Source organism: Maylandia zebra, linkage group LG7, assembly GCF_041146795.1.
Source record: "Maylandia zebra isolate NMK-2024a linkage group LG7, Mzebra_GT3a, whole genome shotgun sequence".
Classification (NCBI taxonomy): Eukaryota; Metazoa; Chordata; class Actinopteri; order Cichliformes; family Cichlidae; genus Maylandia; species Maylandia zebra.
In genome coordinates, this window is record NC_135173.1 from 35,538,865 (window position 1) to 35,558,011 (window position 19,147).

The 19,147-nt window shown below is 39.2% G+C and overlaps 2 protein-coding genes across 2 annotated transcripts in view; both read right to left on the bottom strand.

Annotated features, from left to right (window-relative positions):
- The window catches only part of slc30a5 (solute carrier family 30 member 5), a 15,654-nt gene extending 4,701 nt beyond the window's left edge, over window positions 1–10,953 (bottom strand). Inside the window, exons 1-14 of the mRNA XM_004538471.2 lie at window positions 10,426–10,953; window positions 8,895–9,017; window positions 8,517–8,583; window positions 8,259–8,344; window positions 7,168–7,255; window positions 6,681–6,768; window positions 6,487–6,563; window positions 6,142–6,312; window positions 5,769–6,057; window positions 2,265–2,473; window positions 1,085–1,242; window positions 864–993; window positions 388–667; window positions 81–307 (exon numbers count right to left, since the gene is read on the bottom strand). Coding sequence (XP_004538528.1) covers window positions 81–307; window positions 388–667; window positions 864–993; window positions 1,085–1,242; window positions 2,265–2,473; window positions 5,769–6,057; window positions 6,142–6,312; window positions 6,487–6,563; window positions 6,681–6,768; window positions 7,168–7,255; window positions 8,259–8,344; window positions 8,517–8,583; window positions 8,895–9,017; window positions 10,426–10,496 — 2,064 coding nt within the window. The 5' untranslated portion in view covers window positions 10,497–10,953. The remainder of the gene's footprint in view (window positions 1–80; window positions 308–387; window positions 668–863; window positions 994–1,084; window positions 1,243–2,264; window positions 2,474–5,768; window positions 6,058–6,141; window positions 6,313–6,486; window positions 6,564–6,680; window positions 6,769–7,167; window positions 7,256–8,258; window positions 8,345–8,516; window positions 8,584–8,894; window positions 9,018–10,425) is intronic.
- Window positions 10,954–12,107: 1,154 nt separating this feature from the next.
- Window positions 12,108–19,147, bottom strand: LOC101483809 (annexin A1). Its single transcript, XM_076886297.1, has 12 exons — window positions 19,073–19,147; window positions 18,519–18,618; window positions 18,283–18,388; window positions 17,978–18,072; window positions 16,690–16,803; window positions 16,163–16,253; window positions 15,837–15,973; window positions 14,974–15,067; window positions 13,908–14,003; window positions 13,546–13,604; window positions 12,419–12,541; window positions 12,108–12,301 (listed from the first exon to the last, which is right to left on the bottom strand). Exons 2-12 carry the CDS (start codon window positions 18,579–18,581, stop codon window positions 12,245–12,247), a joined length of 1,035 nt encoding a protein of 344 aa, XP_076742412.1. The 5' UTR covers window positions 18,582–18,618; window positions 19,073–19,147; the 3' UTR covers window positions 12,108–12,244.

A 19,147-nucleotide genomic window follows, 5' to 3' on the forward strand; every position in this document is an offset into this window, starting at 1 on the left:
TACAGATTCTCTTCCTCTCATGCACGTAGAAAACAAATTTCACGACAGTCTGCTGAGCAACCCCATCTAGATCTCCTCACCTTTTCCAGCGCATTGTTCAGGTCCTTCTCATGCTCTGGGGGAGTTCGCAGAAGCAGAACCTCGCAGGCGTCCTTCAACAGAGGGATGACACTGAGGAAAATGAGAGTGGCAATGAAGAGCGAGCATATGGGGTCAGCAATCAACCAGCCGAACTGCCGGATGAGGATGGTGGAGATGATCACGCCAACGCTGCCCAAGGTGTCGGCCAAGACATGGAGAAAGACACCTGGAGAAAAATAAATCAATAAATCATGACTTTATCTAGCTTTATGTTTCTCACCACAAACCACGTTCTCAAACACACACCTCTCATGTTGGCATTCATGCCTCCAGAGCCGTGGGAGTGCCCGTGTCCCCCGTGGCCGCCATGGCCGTGGCCTCCGTGCGACTGCCCGTGGCCTCCGTGCGAGTGCCCGTGGCCTCCGTGCGAGTGCCCGTGGCCTCCGTGGCTGTGCTCACTGTGGGAGTGGCCATGATGTGAGTGCCCGTGTTCGTGTGACGAGCAGCTTTTGCCGCCATGGGAATGAGCGTGACTGAAAGCGCAGATGCCCACTAGGTTGACGAGTAAGCCTCCAACAGACACGGGCTGCAGAGAAGGATGAACAGAGTTCAAACCAGACGAAAGCTTTCATATTGTCTCTATGATATCCAGCTGTGATATCCAGCTGTATAAGATCACTCCAAAACTGACAAGATGCAATCAGGAAATATTAAAAGGTGTGATTTTAGTGACCAAAGGTAAAAAAGATATTCAAATGGTGTGGTGGAATCCTTTTACTCACAGTCAGCATGTCTGTGTTTATGTTGGGAGGATCCAACAAACGGGTGACCGACTCCACAAAGACAAAGAAAGCGATGACCATCAGGAACAGGCCGTTGATGAATCCGGAAAGAATTTCAACACGACCGTACCTGTAAAACCACAAAACACTCAGTTTATTAAGAATCCAGCTGGAGGTGATGTTCTTCAATTTTACGATCACGAGTTCTTGATGGATTTTACCCGTAGGAGAAGATCCTGGTGGCTTTCCAGCGGGTCATGAGGGCGGCAAACAGGCCCAGAACTAAAGCAGAGCAGTCGAACAGCATGTGGAAACCATCAGAGATGAGTCCCAGGCTGTTGGTCCAAACGCCATAAAACAGTTCCACAAAGGTGAAAGCCTGAAACAATGCAGAGCAACAAAATCTTACGAAATACCTGCAGAGTGTGTGAGCCTAAACACAGCAGGCGAGTCTTTTAACAGCTTGAAATGCTTTAATGTATTAGATTAAATTATTTAAGATGATCTCCAGATGTGATTATCTAATTCTTTTATTTAATTGACAACTGGAAATTACTTTTTTTTTTTTTTTACATTCTGTTCAGTCAGAGGCAATTCGTTGTTCTCACTGGGGTGTAGATTTTATTGTTTGCTTATTAACTTGTGCATTTCATTTATTCCACCTGTTATACTTAGTTTTATTTTTTTTAAGAAACAGGCACAAATCAAATATGCATACACACCCATCCCTCATTAAAAGACTATCCATTCAAAATATAAGCACAGTATAAGAATCAGGATCATTAAAGGTTAAGAAATGTGGAATTTCATTAATGCTGGCATAAGTGTTTCTTTGAATAGGTTTGTAAAATATGTAAAATATGTAAAATATGAGCTTTTAGAAGCCTGCAACTGTATAATGTTAGACTGCTCCTCAGGTCATTGAACCCTTTATGACATATTTTCTATCCTCAATGGCAGCTATGATCTTTATTACTAAGATTCATTTTAGCAGGAAACCTCATTACCAGGCACAAATGTCAGTGAGATGTAGATCTGATCCTATTAAACAGCTGATATTAACCCTCTCAGGCTCAAATTAAGTTTCTGTTGCTAATGCACAAAAGAATACCTGCAGTGGTACTTCTGAGTAAAAAAAACCTCATAACATATGTATGTGGGGTAATCAGGTTGTTAGCTTTTACTTGTTGCAAATCTGCAACGCCTGCCTTGAGAGGGTTAAAAGACTGTAAGCTCAGACGTGTGTTTTTCCCCTTCATTTCTCCTGTATACGCTGATCCGTTTTTGAATCGGCGTTCTGCTTTCTGTTGCTATTGGGGTTCGGGTACGGAGCTCTTACTTTGAAATTAGACGGTCTAAAATGTGAAAGATCAGAACAAAAAGAAGCAACTTCCTACACACCAGGTTGAGACACAGGAAGTAGAAGATCTGTCTGGAGTCATACTCCTCCAGGATCTGTTTCAGGGAGTCTTTGATGAATCGTGGAAGGGACTGGGATGTGTGCTGCAGGGCGTCACCCATGAAATTGTAGAGAGGTGTCCCTTCAGGGGAGTAACCCACCAAGGTGCCCTTCTGGCCTTTCTTTGAAGGAGACGAGAGAATATTGGACGCTGCAGGGAGAGAGGAGGGCAGGGAGAGAGGTGTAAACAAGGGTTTTTGTTATTATTATTAGAGATGGCACGATACCACTTTTTTATGTCCGATACTGATGTCATAAATTTGGATATCTGCCGATACCGATATGAATCCGATATAGTGTTTTTTAATCAATAAAACTGCTTTTTTTAATATCTTGCTGCATTTTGTATAAGTTCATACTCAAGTTTAAAAACAAACAAAAGCTATTCTGTTATACCTGTATGCAAAAAATACACTGCACCCAAAATATTTCATGGTTCAGCAATACTGATCAATCTAATAAAGTTAAACCTACTCAATCCTCCCTATTCTGGTATTTTAAAGAGTAAGCAACCCAACTAATAGGGTTCTAAAACTCCCAGCAAAAAAAAAAAAAAAAAAAAAAAAAAAAAAAAAAAAAAGGAAACCACCCACCACCCACCACCCCATGATGCTTAATTGACGTAATCAACTTTAATTTGATGCAGTGTGAAAAAAAATGCACAGAAATCAATTATTTTTCAAGAATAATTAAATAGATTCAACATCTTTCTTCAACAGAACTGCAGACTGCACAGATGGTACTTTCCCAAAGGAAAAAGTACTATAGCTTACTAGGGTATATTAAACTTAATAGTTACTATATACAGTAATGGACTTCTATACATTTTACATCAGATTAAAACTTTGGGTGTAAGATTCAGATAATTATTGATTAAAAGCTCGACATTTTAAATGAGAATAAGAAAGAAAAGTATGTCTTTGTGCCCCCTTTTCCCTGTTCATGCCCCATCGGCCCCCCTGGCTAAACTTTGCTAGATCCGCCCCTGCACAGTTAGCAGCCGTCAGCTGCATAGAAAAGGATCCTGGTGTAGAAAGTAATACTAAATAAATTCTAACAACAGCTTATCAAGGTTAAACGTGCTGCTGTTGTTCAGCTGCTGGTTTCCTCTTTCTGGCACGAAGTGGGCAATAAACAAACAAGAGAGACGGACTTGCGACAGAAAAGCCGATCAGCTGATCATTAAGCAGTTTCATGACTGAAGTAGCAGCAGCAGAGGGAGGGAGAGAGAAGAGGCAGTCGCTCCAGGTATCGGTTGTTAAGCTTAACGCGGGAATGCTTTACAAACATTCAGAGGTGAACTTACACACTTGCTTTACTTCTCTCTGGGATAACTTTCTCGGAGATAAAATGCCGGATTAGTAGCGAGGCTCCAAATGCTGACAGGTCTTGCATGCCACAGCTGCTCTATCACGTGACCACACTGCTCCGACGTGCTACGGTTATGAGCCGAGTTACGCCATGTCGCAAGTTTTGTAAGCTGCTTTTGTGATATTTAATGGATCTGATTACATTTTTTATTTCTCTCTGATATCCGATCCAGTAATTTAGGTCAGTATCGGACCGATACCAATACGTAATATCGGATCGGTCCATCTCTAATTATTATCCATTTCTAATTAGTTTTTATTAATTTTTTCGGTTTTCAGTTCAGTTCTAGTTAGTGTCCAGGATGGGTTTGCTTACTTCTGGCTAGTTTTTAATTAATTTCAGTGTTAGTTTTAGTCTTTATTTTAAGTATTATTGTATTAAGGGCATGTATCAGTGCACTAATTACAATAAAAATAAAAAAAACTTTTTGAAAACAGTTGACTCACAATTTTGTTTATTGACTTTATTGAGACCTCATCCGGGAAGTTTTGATAACAAAATCTTTATCAAAAGAAAAAAAATACACTAAGGCTATGTTTTAAATTTTAGTTAGTTCTCCCAAGTCCACAAAATTGTGTCAGTTAATTTTATTCATTTATTTTAGTTAATTAAAATGTGTTTTCACATTTGCTTCTTTTGTTTAGGTTTAGTTAACTATAACAACTTTGGTGTAAACCCAGTTTAAAGACCAGGTTTTGACCAAAAATAAATAATTAAAACCCGCTGTTTCAGAAACCCTTTCACTTTAAGTGAAAGGCAGGGGCAATGTTTTTTTGTATTTGAACAGACAGAACAAAAATTCCTCGAGTAAGACAGATGTAATGTTTTGTTTCCATATCAATTTCAGGTTAGTCCTTGCCTGAGTTTTAAAGGATGTAAAGAAGAGTGGATTCTGAAAAGTCGGAGCTGCGTTGTATTAAATGTCGCGGTGGCATTTCTGGTTTTGTGACTGCGTTTTCTCAGATGTTGCTACATTTTAGTAAATGTTGCCATGCAACAAATTTCTACAATAGGCCTTCATTTTTGTGTAGCACTTCCTGAGGTGTTCACTCCATTTTTTCAAATCCCATCATGCATTTCCTAAAATGCCTGTTTTCTGTAGGCAGTGTCACTTAATTGTTAATTAATTCTTGTTTTGGTGTTTGAAGTCTTTCTCCCCATTTAACTTTAACTGTTAAATGCAAAATATGATTAAAAAGGCAGGTAAAACAAATTAACTCATTCACTGCCATTGACGTCTATAGACGTCAATTACGTTTTTCAATGGGAGGGGCTAGAATACAACCTTCTAGGGGAGGGGGCAGGTGTGGGATTTGAAGGGGAAGGTGACTGGAAAGGCAGAAAAACCCCAAAGGCACCTTACAACACCGACCCTGATAGCAGGCTAGACGGTGACCTAGGCAGGCACCAACTTGAAAAACTGAAGCCCACCAGCAGTAAAAGTAGACCTGCAAGGAGGTGCAGGGTTTGCGCACGTAAGGGATTGCGCAGTGAGACAAAAATGTGGTGCAAGTCTTGTTGTGTGCCCTTGCATCCCGGAAAGTGTTATAATGATTACCACACAAAAGTGAATTATTCATTGTGAATAAATGTTTCACTATGTACATTTTATTTTTTCATATATTTGTAAATAAATTGTTTTGATAAAACATAACCTTTCTCAGTGTTATTTCTGTTTTATAGAAGTGAAAAACTATTTTATATGTTAGGTGTCACAAAGCAAGAAATATTAGTGTCAAAGGCACTTTTCTGCTTGAAATGTATTTTTCACAAAAAGCTCGTTTTCTCCCTTTTTTTGGTCAAAACAGGCATTTTTGGTGGAACCCACCTCTCTTCTACAGCTGATTACTAAAGAATGGAAAATGGTAGAAACAAGCTTTTTTTTTTTGGATGAAAGAAGAGAGTCTGTTCTTCATTTTGGTAGGTTCAGCGTTTATATGATCATAACACACAGTTTTCTGTGGCTCTTCAAAAATGAGTAAAAATGCTCAAAAACCCTGGCAGTGGGGAGTTACCTGATTTGAAAATGGCTGGCAGTGAATAAGTTAACTAGGTATCGCAGAGCTGTTACTCACACATAATGAAGAAGATGGCGCTAACCAGCACTCCACCAGAGAGCACGTGCTCTGTGCTGCCGTGGTGCGCTGGTTTGCTCATGGAGCGCAGCTGGTCAGTCAGCGGGTGAGTCCAGAAGTTTGCCAGCAGCAATGCGCTGAAGAAGAGGGCCAAGGCGCCATAACGGGCGCACCTCGGCGTCTCCATCTTGGTGCTGCAGATGGCCTCGACGTAAAACTCCAGGATCGTGACGGAGAAGATGATCATCCCGAAAGGCAGGACGAGGGAGGACCACGACTCCACTTTGCTCTGGGGTTAAGATGAGATTCATCCATTTACAACACGGCTAGCTAAACAACAAACACGTTTTATCATGTGATCTGGTGCACGTACTTCTGTGGTCGCAGAAAGTACTATAACCCAGGGCAGCAGCACCATGGCAGAAACCAGGTTGTCGAGGGCATAGAGACGTTTGGCACCGCCGATCTCCACTGACAACTTCCTGGAGGCCGTGTGGAATCCAACCTTCAGACACAGGGATGCCACCAGCAGCACAACACCACCCTGACAGGAAGTACAAGTACACATTACCATAAACATAAATATATATATCAATAAGGAACTGAATCAGACAGAAAGAGCACAGACTCCCTTTCTTCTGCTGTATATAAACTGAATTATTGGAAAGCCAATATTTAGAAAGAAAAAACAAGAAGGTAGGGAATAAGCTTTACTCACTTTGTGATCTGCTACCCCTAAAAATGAAATCACAGTATACAGGAAGTGAGTGAGAGCACTGTCATGGTGTCCCTCAGCTGGTTATGAGGGGGAATCAAGGCAAATGCAGTAAAGGACAGAGGTGTAACAACGCAACACAAACACATAAACTAACAAACACTGACAATAGACTAAAGTGTCGGCTCAAAGGATACGGTGCTCGGCCATCTTTGCCATGAGATCATCGTTGTCAAAGAGGAGCAGGCAGATCACAGCGATGATGAAGAAAGCAGCACCTCTAGTCTGCAAAGTCACAGCAAAGTAAACAGAAATGCACATTATAAACCTTTAACACAGAGAGTTCAATCATTTACCTTTTTCAAAATAATGAGTGTTTTAGCTATTATTATTCTCCAATTTTGTGCCTCTTTGCCTGCTCTATAATACCAGTTCTTAAACTGCATATGGAGGAGAGAAGCGGCTTGTAATCGGTCAGTTATGTTTCAGTTTATAATTTCAGTTTTTATTTATAATGAAGATTTGTTTCCTTCGCACAAATAAATACAAACATTACCTGTACTTTTCAAACATCAGGAAATGAAACACAAAAACATGTTACAGAGATAACGCGCTCATGTCATATAACCACGATCACACCGACACTAAAAGCAGTTTCTGCCATGTGAATTTATGGCCTCCTACCTTTGATGGCCCTCCTCCTGAGTTTGTGAAGAGAACCCCAAGAAGAGCAATGATCACAACATCACTGTGCTCAAACAGCAACAGCGTTCTGTGAAAGACACAATTTTAATAATATACCTGAATACAGCTGTGAGTCTGCAGATATTGACAAAAATTTCTGGCACAACTTCACCTACTTCCAAGGTGCAAGAAGAGGATAAGAAACAACGCAGGAACTCCAGCAACACTCAAAGGTAAAGAGGAACAACTGTATTAACTGACCAACGGGTTTCGGCATGTGGCCTTCATTCAGGGTCATGACCCTGATGAAAGCCACATTTACCTTTAAGTGTTGCTGGAGTTCCTGCATTGTTAGTCTGCAGATATTCTCATAAACACTTGTAGGAGATAGGGATAGCGTACAAAGCCAATAAAATGCCATGTAACAAGCTGAATATAATACTGAATATAATAAGTTTGTAAAGTGAAATACTTGCCTACTACATTAAAATACCACTTTAAAGTAGCTCACTGCAGGAACAGTGCATGTGACTTTCTCTGGTCTTAAAATATGTATTTGTGGGTTTTACTCGCACCTGGTGGGCTGTAATGCTGTAAAGCCCCAGAAGCTCTCAATTACTATTAAACGGCAAAACCAGAGGAACATACTGCCAGATGTTGAACAAATACAGTGTGTGTGTGAAATGAGATGCTACTGTGTTAACTGAAGAAACATGCAAATATAAAGAAATAAAGACAGGTGTCAAATTATTCTAGTGAAAATTCTGCCAGGCAAAGCAATCATGTCTGCCATAACTATATGCAGCAGTTTAGGTTGGAGACTGTGAGATGATCTTTGAAGTATCGTTGGATAGTTCCCAGTTAAAAATCCACAACCCTAACTGATTTAGATTGATCAACTATTCCCTGAAGGTTGTGTCCTTGTGCACCTGCAGCTAACCTGACTTTCTTCTTTCTTTTAAGAGACCCCCAAACAACAATTTTTAGTCCAAAGAAACACAATGGGACTCTCAGGGAGGGATTTAAACTGTTTTCCTCCAACTCTAATGCTGCATTTGGTTTTATTTAACTACTGCTTAACTACTTCTTACCTAAGAGGTCCACAAAGAGTTAGGCCGAAGAAGCCCAGGAGGGATATGACACAGCTGAAAACAGCATGCTTTAACAACTTTATCCACTGCAAAGAAAATAGATTCATCAACAGAAATTAATACAATGCATAAGGTATTTTTTTTTTCTTTTTGCAAAGCTAGACTTGAATCATCTTAAACACGACATATATAAGTTGTTCAAGCTAATGAACAACAGTAAAAAGAACAGGACGATTAGAGGTTTTAAAGCAGACAAACCTGTCTTTTTGAGATGACTTTTCCAGATGAAAAAGGTTTTTGGAAAAAAAGCAGAAACACTGCACTCCTAAAATCAAAACAATAAAAAAAGAATCAGCATGTTTTCACCATCTATAAATGCAAAATGAGCAAAAGGTCTTGGTGAATAATCGCATTTTGTCTTTAACTCCACCTGAAAAACCTCAAACACACACTGCAGCTGGTAACACGTTCAGCTGAGATGATGGACATTAAATATCTATTCATCGCTCTTATCGAGCAAGTGTGTGAAGTTTGCAAAGTCAACAAAAATTGGCCAGAATAACTGTAATTAAGATTTTTGTCACTACAGAGCAGCCCCAACTAACAATAATACATAAAAACACAAAGAGTACTTACCCTAATTTCAGTATGAAGATGAACTGAACTATGTGAACCACTTTTAGGATATCGTATGACTCAAAGATCCCAAGAGCTTTGAGGACCTTCGAGATGACCAGTAGAACAATGTACCTGGTTAACCTGCACAAGGAAAGAACACGCTACACATTAGTACAGGCTGTGTGATAAGAGCAAAAACAACTGTCATCTACACTGATTCTAGCTATGGGCAAACTTCATACAGTAACAGGCATAATCTTCCCCAAGAAACAAAATCCGAACTGTTCGTTCTTATAGAAAACCTCTGTGTTATATTTCCAGTTTAGTCTATTGTTTTCTACCATTTTCCATCAGGTTTCCCTCTTCTCCCAGGACAGAAATATTTAACTGAGGGTTTAAAGAGAGTCTGTGTGTGTTCCTTTTTTGCACCTCAGACTTTCAGCATAACAACAGGTCATGCCACCTACAGAAACTGAAGATTATGCAGTGATTGGATTCATTAGTCATGGGCAGGAGAAGGAGTACTAAGCGCTAGCCGAATGCTTTTGTGGAGTGATCTAGGAGGAGGAATGATCGGCTTCTGAATGGGAATAAGACCAGACAGATGGTGAACAACTGATGTTGTGCCTATCCTGGGACAGGATGTTGCTGTGGTGGAGGAGTAACAAGTAACCATGTGTCCACATCTACAACAACATGAACTGGAAGTCAAACACAGAGGCTGTATAGAAGAAGGAAACAATAGGGCTCCATTTCCTAAGGAAGAGTTTGAAGATTTTCTGTTAGTTGTGATGAATGGAGTGTACTGTGCTGTGGTCTGCTGGGGATTCAGCATCACAGCCCTTGACACAACAGACTGGATAAACCGATTCTTAGACAACCCCTGATAATTTTTAGATGCCCACTAACACGTAGCAGACTGGATTCAATCCTGAAGGTTTTTATACCAACATACAGCTCAGACTAAGGGCATAATTAATACTAATTTATTAATAAATCAAATCGCTTTTATTGTCACATCACATATGCAGGTACAGCACATGCGAGTGAAATTCTTGTGTGGAAGCTTCACAAGCAACAGAGGTGTGCGAAAATACAATAACATACGAACAAAGCAAAATATAACAATCGAAATCTGAGATTTATAAGAATAAATATATGTACAAATATAACACTGTATCTATTACTGAATATGTATACCAAATACCTATATACTTGTGTGTGTGCATAAATATATATATATAAAATAAAGTAAAATATAAAGGTATAATGCTTAATAATGTAATGACTATTAGTTTATAAGCAAATCGACGGCTTTTTGTTATAGTGTTCTTACATATGGTGTCTGGTTGCAAATATCGGACACAACAAACAATGGGAAATAATAATGGTGGTTTTTCCACTGCTGTGGACAATTTACAGAGTAATCAATTCTTCACAAACGCTAACGTATGGACTACCGATGCATGGATGAGACTTGAATGATTCTTGACATGAAAACAGTTACATCAGTTTAAACAGAGTTTTTGATGAAGGAAGGAGAACATACCTGGAATCGGGCACTTCGACCATCCCCAGCTGACCCCCTGAGAGCACGTTACTGCTGTATTTTTCTTCCATTTTCAAGGTCCCCAAACCCACCAGCTCCACTCCACCGAGAGTTACTTCTGTTACTTGTGCATCCTTTACATCGCTGCTGGCGGGAGAGCCAGCTTAAACTACGGTCTGTTCACCGCCGGAGAATATAAACTGGCTTCTTCTGCGTTCTATTCATCCTCCCGTCAGTGTCTGACGTGTAAACTACAATCAGCTGGTAGCTTTGTTAGCGTATTAGCCGGCTAGCTAGCCACTTTCCCCCCCAAAGTTTCCAGTGGCGTCACGTCCTCGGTGTACGGTTTACTTGGCCCCCGAAGCTTGTGGACGCGTGGTCAGAAAAAGATACTGAAAAGTTATGAGTCTGAAGTGGTTGTAATAACCGAGAAAATCCGCATGGACAGGATAAAGAAAATCAAACACCCGAGCTGCCCGTGTTGCCACGGCACTTCCGGACACGGTAAACGTTACGTGCAATTACTCGTCAGCGTTGCGCCTGCGCAGATAATGAGGATAGAAGACATTTTTATTTGTTTGTTTGTTTTTCACTTTATTTAGAAAGTTGTTTTATGAACATTTTCGTTGTTTCTTTCTTTCTGGAAAAACATATAAAATATATTTTAAAAAGTCGCCCTTTGTCGTGTCCTCCCCCTATGGCGCGTGCTCCTCTGCACTTTGTTTTTCTTCTGCTCTGGATGTTTTTGTTTCTCCCGTGGGTTTCCAGCAATGAGTTTTTGAGTTCATGCTTTGTCTCCCGGATCCTGCATCTGCAGTGTTATGAGCGATTTTTTTTAGCCACATGCAAAACAGACCAAATTTCCTTTAAGTAAGTCCTTTCAAACAAAAGCCTCAAACATATTGGCATTGGAGATTCGGTTTTTGTCTTGTTTTGAAATTTTTACTTTTAAGTTTTCGAAAACAACAGTGCAAAACAACAACAACAACAAAAACACATACATGGGAAGAGTACCAAAAAGGAAGGAAAAAGAACAAGATATGCATGACATATATGACTATATCAGGGGTCCAAAAAGGACCGGATCTGGGAATACCCAAATGTACCCTAGATTTAGACAGTTGCACTTAAGTACAGTTTTTTTTTGGCAATGCCCGACTACTCCAAAGATCGTTGTTTGCTACTTTGCTGGTCTAATTATGTATTATTAGAATAATTTCACCATTCTTTAATCTTTTAATGGCCTGTTCAACTTCTTCTTTAGTTATATTTGATATGAGTCTCATAGTCGGGTCATTTGTAACTTGGGGCAGCTCCAATTTTGCTAAAAATGTATCAATGACTTCCTTACTACATTATTTGGGTTGGGAATACAATTTTTGATAGTAAGCAATTTGTGTTTTCAAAGCACTAAAACAAATACAAGCGCATGACATTAACCAATTCAAACACATTATTTTAACCCTAGATGGTTTTGTCAGTTACCTGGAGGCTACAAGTTTATGTAATATAAAAAGCCTTACTGCTGACTTTGAAGATTAAATAGAAAATATTTGATTTCCCATGTTATTTTCTGCATTTCTAATAACCAAATATCATTTTAATGCATATTTATACAACTTCCTCATACATTATATTTCAAAGGACATTAAAAGAAAGAGAAGAAATACGGTATGAAATGCTTGGTGCTGGAATAACTTCTTTATTCAAATTTAATCTCAATAGAACAGAGTAGTCATGCACTTCAGATTTAAAGCTGTGAGTATTTAGTGGAATAAGCTGGTCTCGGTTTCCAGAGTAAAATGGTAACAGATGAATTTCAAAAAGCTCCACACAAGCTAAGCAGGACTTTCCGATAGTGCTCCTTGGTGTCTTTCTGTGGAACAAAGATATTATTAGCTGAAATTTCCAGATACTGTACACTGTCATTTTAGTGTTTAATCATTAAAGACAACATGATAACAACAAGGTTTTTTTGTGTTTTGTTTTTTACCTCTATGTCATCATTCAGGGATCTTTGTTGACAGTTCCAATATACCTCCTTGATCTTCTTGAGGTCGACCTCAGAGCGACTCACCAGTATCCTGTTGAGGGTTTTCTCACACGTGTCTGGTTTCTGTGAGAGCAGAGCAGAGCAAAGCTTCAGTTATTGATTTTATGCTATATAGACTTTATGTTGGGGTTAAGATCCAAACAGTTACTTAAGAGTTAGCTGCTGATCAGAAACCTTTTTTCAGTGGCCAAGAGTACGGACTCCTTCAGCAACTTGCAGTGTTCCTGTAACTATGTAGTATATGGGACACAGGTTCACTTTCTTCTAACACAACTAAATAGTATGTACAAGCACCCTCAACTTTCTGAGGCAAAAGCCTAAGCCGTTCATTGTGGTATTTTCTAAATGTAACTTGTTAAACTAAGGTTATATAAAGTAAATTTAAAACAAACTAGAGCTCTGTTATTTGATATGCTGTTAAGTATTGTATACTTAATATAAAGTTAGTATAAGTGGCCCAGCTTAAGTCTTTAAGAGGACTTAATTTTTGAGGGAACAAGTAAGTAAAGTAAGTAAATAAGTGAAGTAAGTGAACAAGTAAGTGAATCCATTTTGCAATGTAGATACTGCAGAAGTACTCAATCTCAAACTGCTTGAACAGTTTAAAACATCCAGCTTCCAGACTACATTAGTCCAAAAACATGAAATTACTTACAGACTTGAACCTTCCTTTTAAAATACATAAATCAATGTAAAATCATAAATCACACACACACACACACACACACACACACACACACACACACACACACACACACACACACACATTCAGGTATCTTAGTGAGGACCTTCATTGACATAATGGTTTCCCTAGCCCCTTACCGTAGACCCTAACCATTAAAAATGAATGCCTAACCCTAACCCTAAACCTAACCATAACCTAATTGTAACCCTGACACTAAAACCACATTTTGAGCCTCAAAAAGGCCTTCAAACTTGTGAGGAACGGCGAGTGTGTCCTCATAAGTGCCTGTTGGTTCTCACAAGTATAGTAGAATGCAGATTTCGGTCCTCACAAAGATAGCTAGACAGGAACACATACACATGAAAAAAAATTATACACACACCTCCAAAGCCTTAACAAGCTTCTGGGCAAAGACAGCTGGTGTGTTCCAGGCATACTTTGCTATGGACATCAAAGAGAGACAAACAGTTACAAAATGATCTCAAGTCGAGTCCAGATGCTGCGCTGCCTCACGGCTGTGTTAGAGCCCATACTGTGTAAATCTGTTTTCACGTTATACTGCTCAATCAATCTTAAATCTCTCCTGATCTTAATGTACACAAGACGTGCTATGTGATGCACATTTCCTGCTCGCGAGAGGATTGATTTCATCGCTCACATGACCTTTGATCTCACCCCACCCCCACCTTGAACAGAAAACACAATTAAAACTACATAAACTGATGAGGACAAACATCAACTTACCAAGGTCGATGAGACAATTTTCAGTGTCTCCTTTCAGCTCCTTTTTCAGCACTGTGGGTAATTTGACATCCGTCTGTTTGCCAAATGCCTCCAATACTAACAGGTAAACAGACAAACTGGTAATTCTGAGTTATTAGACCAAAATCAAATATGTTGTTAAGGCTATGCAGCATATTTCATTAGCAACTGAGGAAATGAAAAAGCAGTTTTAAAATATTTATAAACATAAACATTCAGATTTTAGTGACCAGTGAAACATTAGGCTGAAGTTTTTTAAAAAAGGAGAAAACAAATACACCATTACTTCACACAACAGCAGTTTCGATTAGAAAATTTATGCAATTGTACAACAGATTTCAGGATCATCAGTTCAAACAACTCTATGCAAATGGAAGAGTATAGTAGAGCCTTCAAACCTAAGAACACTGTACTAAGTGTCCAGCATAGTGGTGGTAGCATCAGGCTCTGGGGCTGTTTTGCTGCCAATGGTATGTACATTGCAAGTGGAAGGGGAAAGAAGGAGGACTAGTTCCAAATTCTTCAACTTCACTTTAAATATCACATTTCAAAAACTGCTTTTGCAATGGATAAAGTAGGCCAAGATTAGCTCCTGGAATGGACTTCCCAAAACCCTGACTGTAATCCTGATGATACTTTGCTAAAACCGGGTTCATGTCAGGAAACCAGTTTAAATAAATGCTGCCAGTTCTGTTAAGAAGAACGGTCAAAAATCCAGCCAGAATCATGTCAGGAGCTTGTTGATGGCTACCAAAAATAGCTGGTTGAAGTACAACTTGCTCAGAGACATTTGACCAAATGATAGTGAGAGTGTATGTATATGTTTGAGCTTGTATGTATTTTGAGCCTATATGCAGATAAAAACTAAAAAAGATTTCACAACTCTTGTAAAATCCAGACTGACTGTAACTGTATTGTTCTCAGACTGCTGGGTGTGTTTCGCCTCCTACCTGCAAGAGTTTGGTTCCACCTGTTTTTCCAGAAGTGCATTGTGTCTAATGAGTCAAACCCAACCAAGAAGAAGTGTTCACACTTTTCAAGAACTCACCTTTCCGGAGGTGAGGATAGCTGCGCTTGGTCATCAAGTCAATGAAGGTGGACACATTGAATCCGCTGCCCTGCTCACATAACTTCAGCAGCGTCTACAGACACACACAAAAAAATTGGATGATAATCATAAAGACTTATACTCCTTATAATAATTCAATAATTTATATTCCAAGTATTTTACCAAAAGTCAGACTTATTCTTCGCAACTATGCCATTGTTGCACCATGCAACAAACTTCATATATTTTCACTTGATGTGCATATGCAGACCCCTATAAATGCAGCATTTCCTACCCAACCAAAAGTCATGTGCCTAACTGTATCAGGAAATGGCTGAAGTTTTTTTTTTTTTTTTATCCACATAATTATGACTAATGAGTATTCCAGCTGTGAAAAATGAAGCCAGCACCTAAATGGAAATAACTGCAGTTCCTCTAGTGGCCACATGAGGCTGACTCTAAAAGGCAGCCATTGACTCCCACGTTAAAGTCCCTAGAATTACAACACTGAACAGTCTGATACAAAAAAACTGCTTTGATCTATATAGCCAAGAAGATTTTGTTTCAGCTTTAGTGGGTGAAATTTCAGCGTTTTACTAGTTCGTTGCTTAGCAGATAAAGCACAGTTTATGGGTGTAGCTTGCTAACCAAGTGTGCTAATGTCCACCAACATGTTCGTTTGAATCAATGGCTAGGTCCATCTTTTATACCCTCTATGAATGTTACATTATGTTCACACACATTATGTTTGGCCAAATGCCACAGATAGGAACCGTTAAACTAGAGTTCTCAAAATATATTCTCACATAATTTGTTGACAACATAAAGTAGAATAGTTTAAGATTTTGTTTATGTGATTTTACCTTTGCGTCTTTTGAAACAAGATCATTGTCTACACGAGTGCTCTCATCTCTACCTCCACTTAGTAATTCCAGGAGGATCTTGGTGTAGTTGCCACTGGTCTCACTTTTAATAACTTCTTCCAGCTCTTTTTTGTACTCTGAGGAATCGGGAGAATTTCAGAATAAACATCAGTTTACAACAATATGATGGCCAAATGTGACTACAATAAGTCTAGCTTTCTAGCAGCTACAGACACTAGATATCTAAGATGTTGTATAAAATTCTATCTTAGTTCAGCATTAAGCCCAAACAACAACCATGTGATTTCACATGACTGTGACAACACCTTGTTTGAAGGCCTTCTTGATCTCCTGAATCTCTTGGTTTGTTCTTGTTGCCAAAATCTCAGTCAGAACTTCCTCATCTGTGCCCAAACCCTGTGGGAATAAATCAAATAACAGAAATAATAAAATCTATAAACAGTAAGAAGAAACATTTAAGGGCCCCTCAAACAGAATTACAAGTAAGTAGTTTGTTGTTTTTTAAATTTGTTTATTCTAATCTATGTTTAAGTTTTCTTTAACTGTGGCACAAAAATTACCTTTAGTTCAAACCCCAGACCTACAAACCAAAAATGTGCTAGTGGGAGGGTTCTTGGCCAATACTGAACCAACTGGCAATTTTGTGATGACAATTTAATTCAGTTACTAATGACACAACCTAAATGATAAACTTAATCTAAACATGTAACGTCTCAAGTAACTGAAAAAAACATCAACAAAAAACAACAACTATAAAACTGCTCTATGAATGAAAACAAAAGAAGTAATATTCCCCCAATCAAAGGTTTAGTACATAAACCACAGATCCTACCTTTGTGGCTTTCATGAGTTGGTAGGCATCATTCTGAGCTGGTGTCATGAGTAGTGCCAGACAGATGTCCTCCAAATTTCCTGTCAAGGCTGCTTTCAAATTGTCAGTCAGCTTCTGCAACACACAAGGATGATCTTTCTGAAGGACTACTGTCCACTGTAATCATCTTTTGAGTTTTGATGCATTCTCCATCATCCAGGAAGGTAAATCTCCAAAAGTTAATTCTGTTCATCTGGACGTAGCGTTTTGTGGGAGAAACGTTTCGTCACTCATCCAAGTGACTTCTTCAGTCTCAGCTGACTGCAGGTTTCCCCAAATCTTATAAACACAATTAAGGTCATGAGAATTTGCTTAATTAAGATTAAGGAACTGACCTCCCAGCCCATTGTTCCTTCAGTGGGCTGGTTTCAGTCATTATGCAAATGTACTGTTTATAAGATTTGGGGAAACCTGCAGTTTCCCCAAACAACAGAATCAACTTTTGGAGGCATCTTTTGAGTTTAAATTAAATATATGAAGGTTATCTTTTGTGATGTGAACACTGCGTTTGTAGACCAATTATGACTCAGTTATATGGTTGCTCAGTAATTGCTGACTTGTTATGCATTCAGTTACAGATAACAAGGGTTCAACACCCTTTAGCCTCTAGACAACCACTTTGAAGTGAAAGTGGCCTGGTGGTGGGCAGTCTGTCTCCTGCAATCACAGTCGCCTCAGCTCAGTCGATTCAGATATATTTCTATATAAAAGCAAGGTTGTTGAGTGTCTTTCTCATTTTGAAGTTAAACTTTTATCCTGCAGCAATGACGTCAACATTTGTAGAGAAATTTCTGTCTCTGATCTATGAGGTTCTGGCTGGACTGTGAATGTGTGTAGATAATGTGTGTAGAAAGCAACAGGTTTGGTTTTTCACCAGCTACCAACTTGACTGCATTCATCCACCTAATTGCAGACTCACTCCTTTTTACTGCCAACAATTTCAAAGGCAACAACACTGCAAGTTTATTGAACATGGTCAAGTTATTTTGGTCATGCCAAAGTCTCCAGCAACCATTTTCTCTAGTGTGACTGTACCATTAGGGAGCTGGCAGGGTAAAGGTTGTTTCATGTCTGGTCTGACAGCGTCTGAGATGTAAGGTGTGACCGCCATGTTTGATTTTTGGAGCCAGAAGTCAACATATTCCCATGATGCACTGAGCATTTCTATATGTAATATTTTCCCAGACACTACCATTGTTCTCAGCCTCATGCTGTACAGATTTGAATATGGCAGAAATTAATTACTCACCTTCCCATTTTCCGTTTCATAGACTTCTTTGATCCTTTGCCTCTGCTCGTTGCTTCGCTTTACCAGGACTGCAATGATCGCATCCTCATTCACTCCTGTTGGGATGACAAGTTACATTTTACTGTAAGCACCACAAAATGATAAAATCATCCAAGTCAAAAGAAGCAAACTACCTCACACCCAATTCAAAATTGCAATAAACATTCGTTTTTTACGACCTGTGTTTCAGCTTTAAACTTCATATCGTCTAAATTAAAACAAACATAACGTGTATAATACATTAAAACGAGAGAGTGCACACGCACCTTTACTTTCAATGGCACGCCGAAGAATTGCAGTGTCATCGCTCGCATTGAAGTTTGGATATGGAGTGACCGTTCCATAATAAATAGGTTTATCCTTATCATTCACCTAAAAGATCAGCCAAAATACAGACTTTAAAGGACTTTAAAAAGTTTATTCGCCAGCCAGTAAAATTCATATGAAATTTAAATACTCAAGTAAGCAGACTTGGGTGCAATATCCTCACAATATGACTCACTTTGACAGTGTCATCATCGGAGTTTCGGGAGAAAATGTCCTTCAAACGATCGAAGAATGGCATTTTTGCTTGGATGAGAGACTCAAAAACTGAAACAAAACTGTAAAGAGAAAAGAGTAGAGGGTAAAGGTATGAAATTTAGCTCTGCAACCACCCTGACACTTCCTTTTAATCTCATTCTGTTTAGTCTTCTGTGATTGTTAGCAGCAGGTGTGTCACAGGGAGGAGCCACAAAAACTGCAACTCATCACAGAGATCACACTCTCCACAAAGCTCTACCACAGACATACATACTCTGTTTTAGTCACTGTGTGTTTTTAGCCACTTGGCAAATATCTGTTCTTCTTTTACAGTATTTCTGTAATTGCCATCTAACTCCTGAACTCTGTTGCTGTCATTTCCGTCCTCACTCTGTGGCTAAACTGTCCTTCTCATTATAACGTTTGTCATTAAGTTATCTTTTTCCCTTTATTTATCCTGACTCACCTTGAATTCCTCGTAACAATAAGAAAATGGGAGTTCAAGTGTTTACATATCCAGCAAGAAACCCTCACCTGTGCTGCTGAAGACCGTCCTGCACTCTAGCTTGTAGCTACTGCACTGTGGAGCTCACTCTGCGGCGTCTCCAC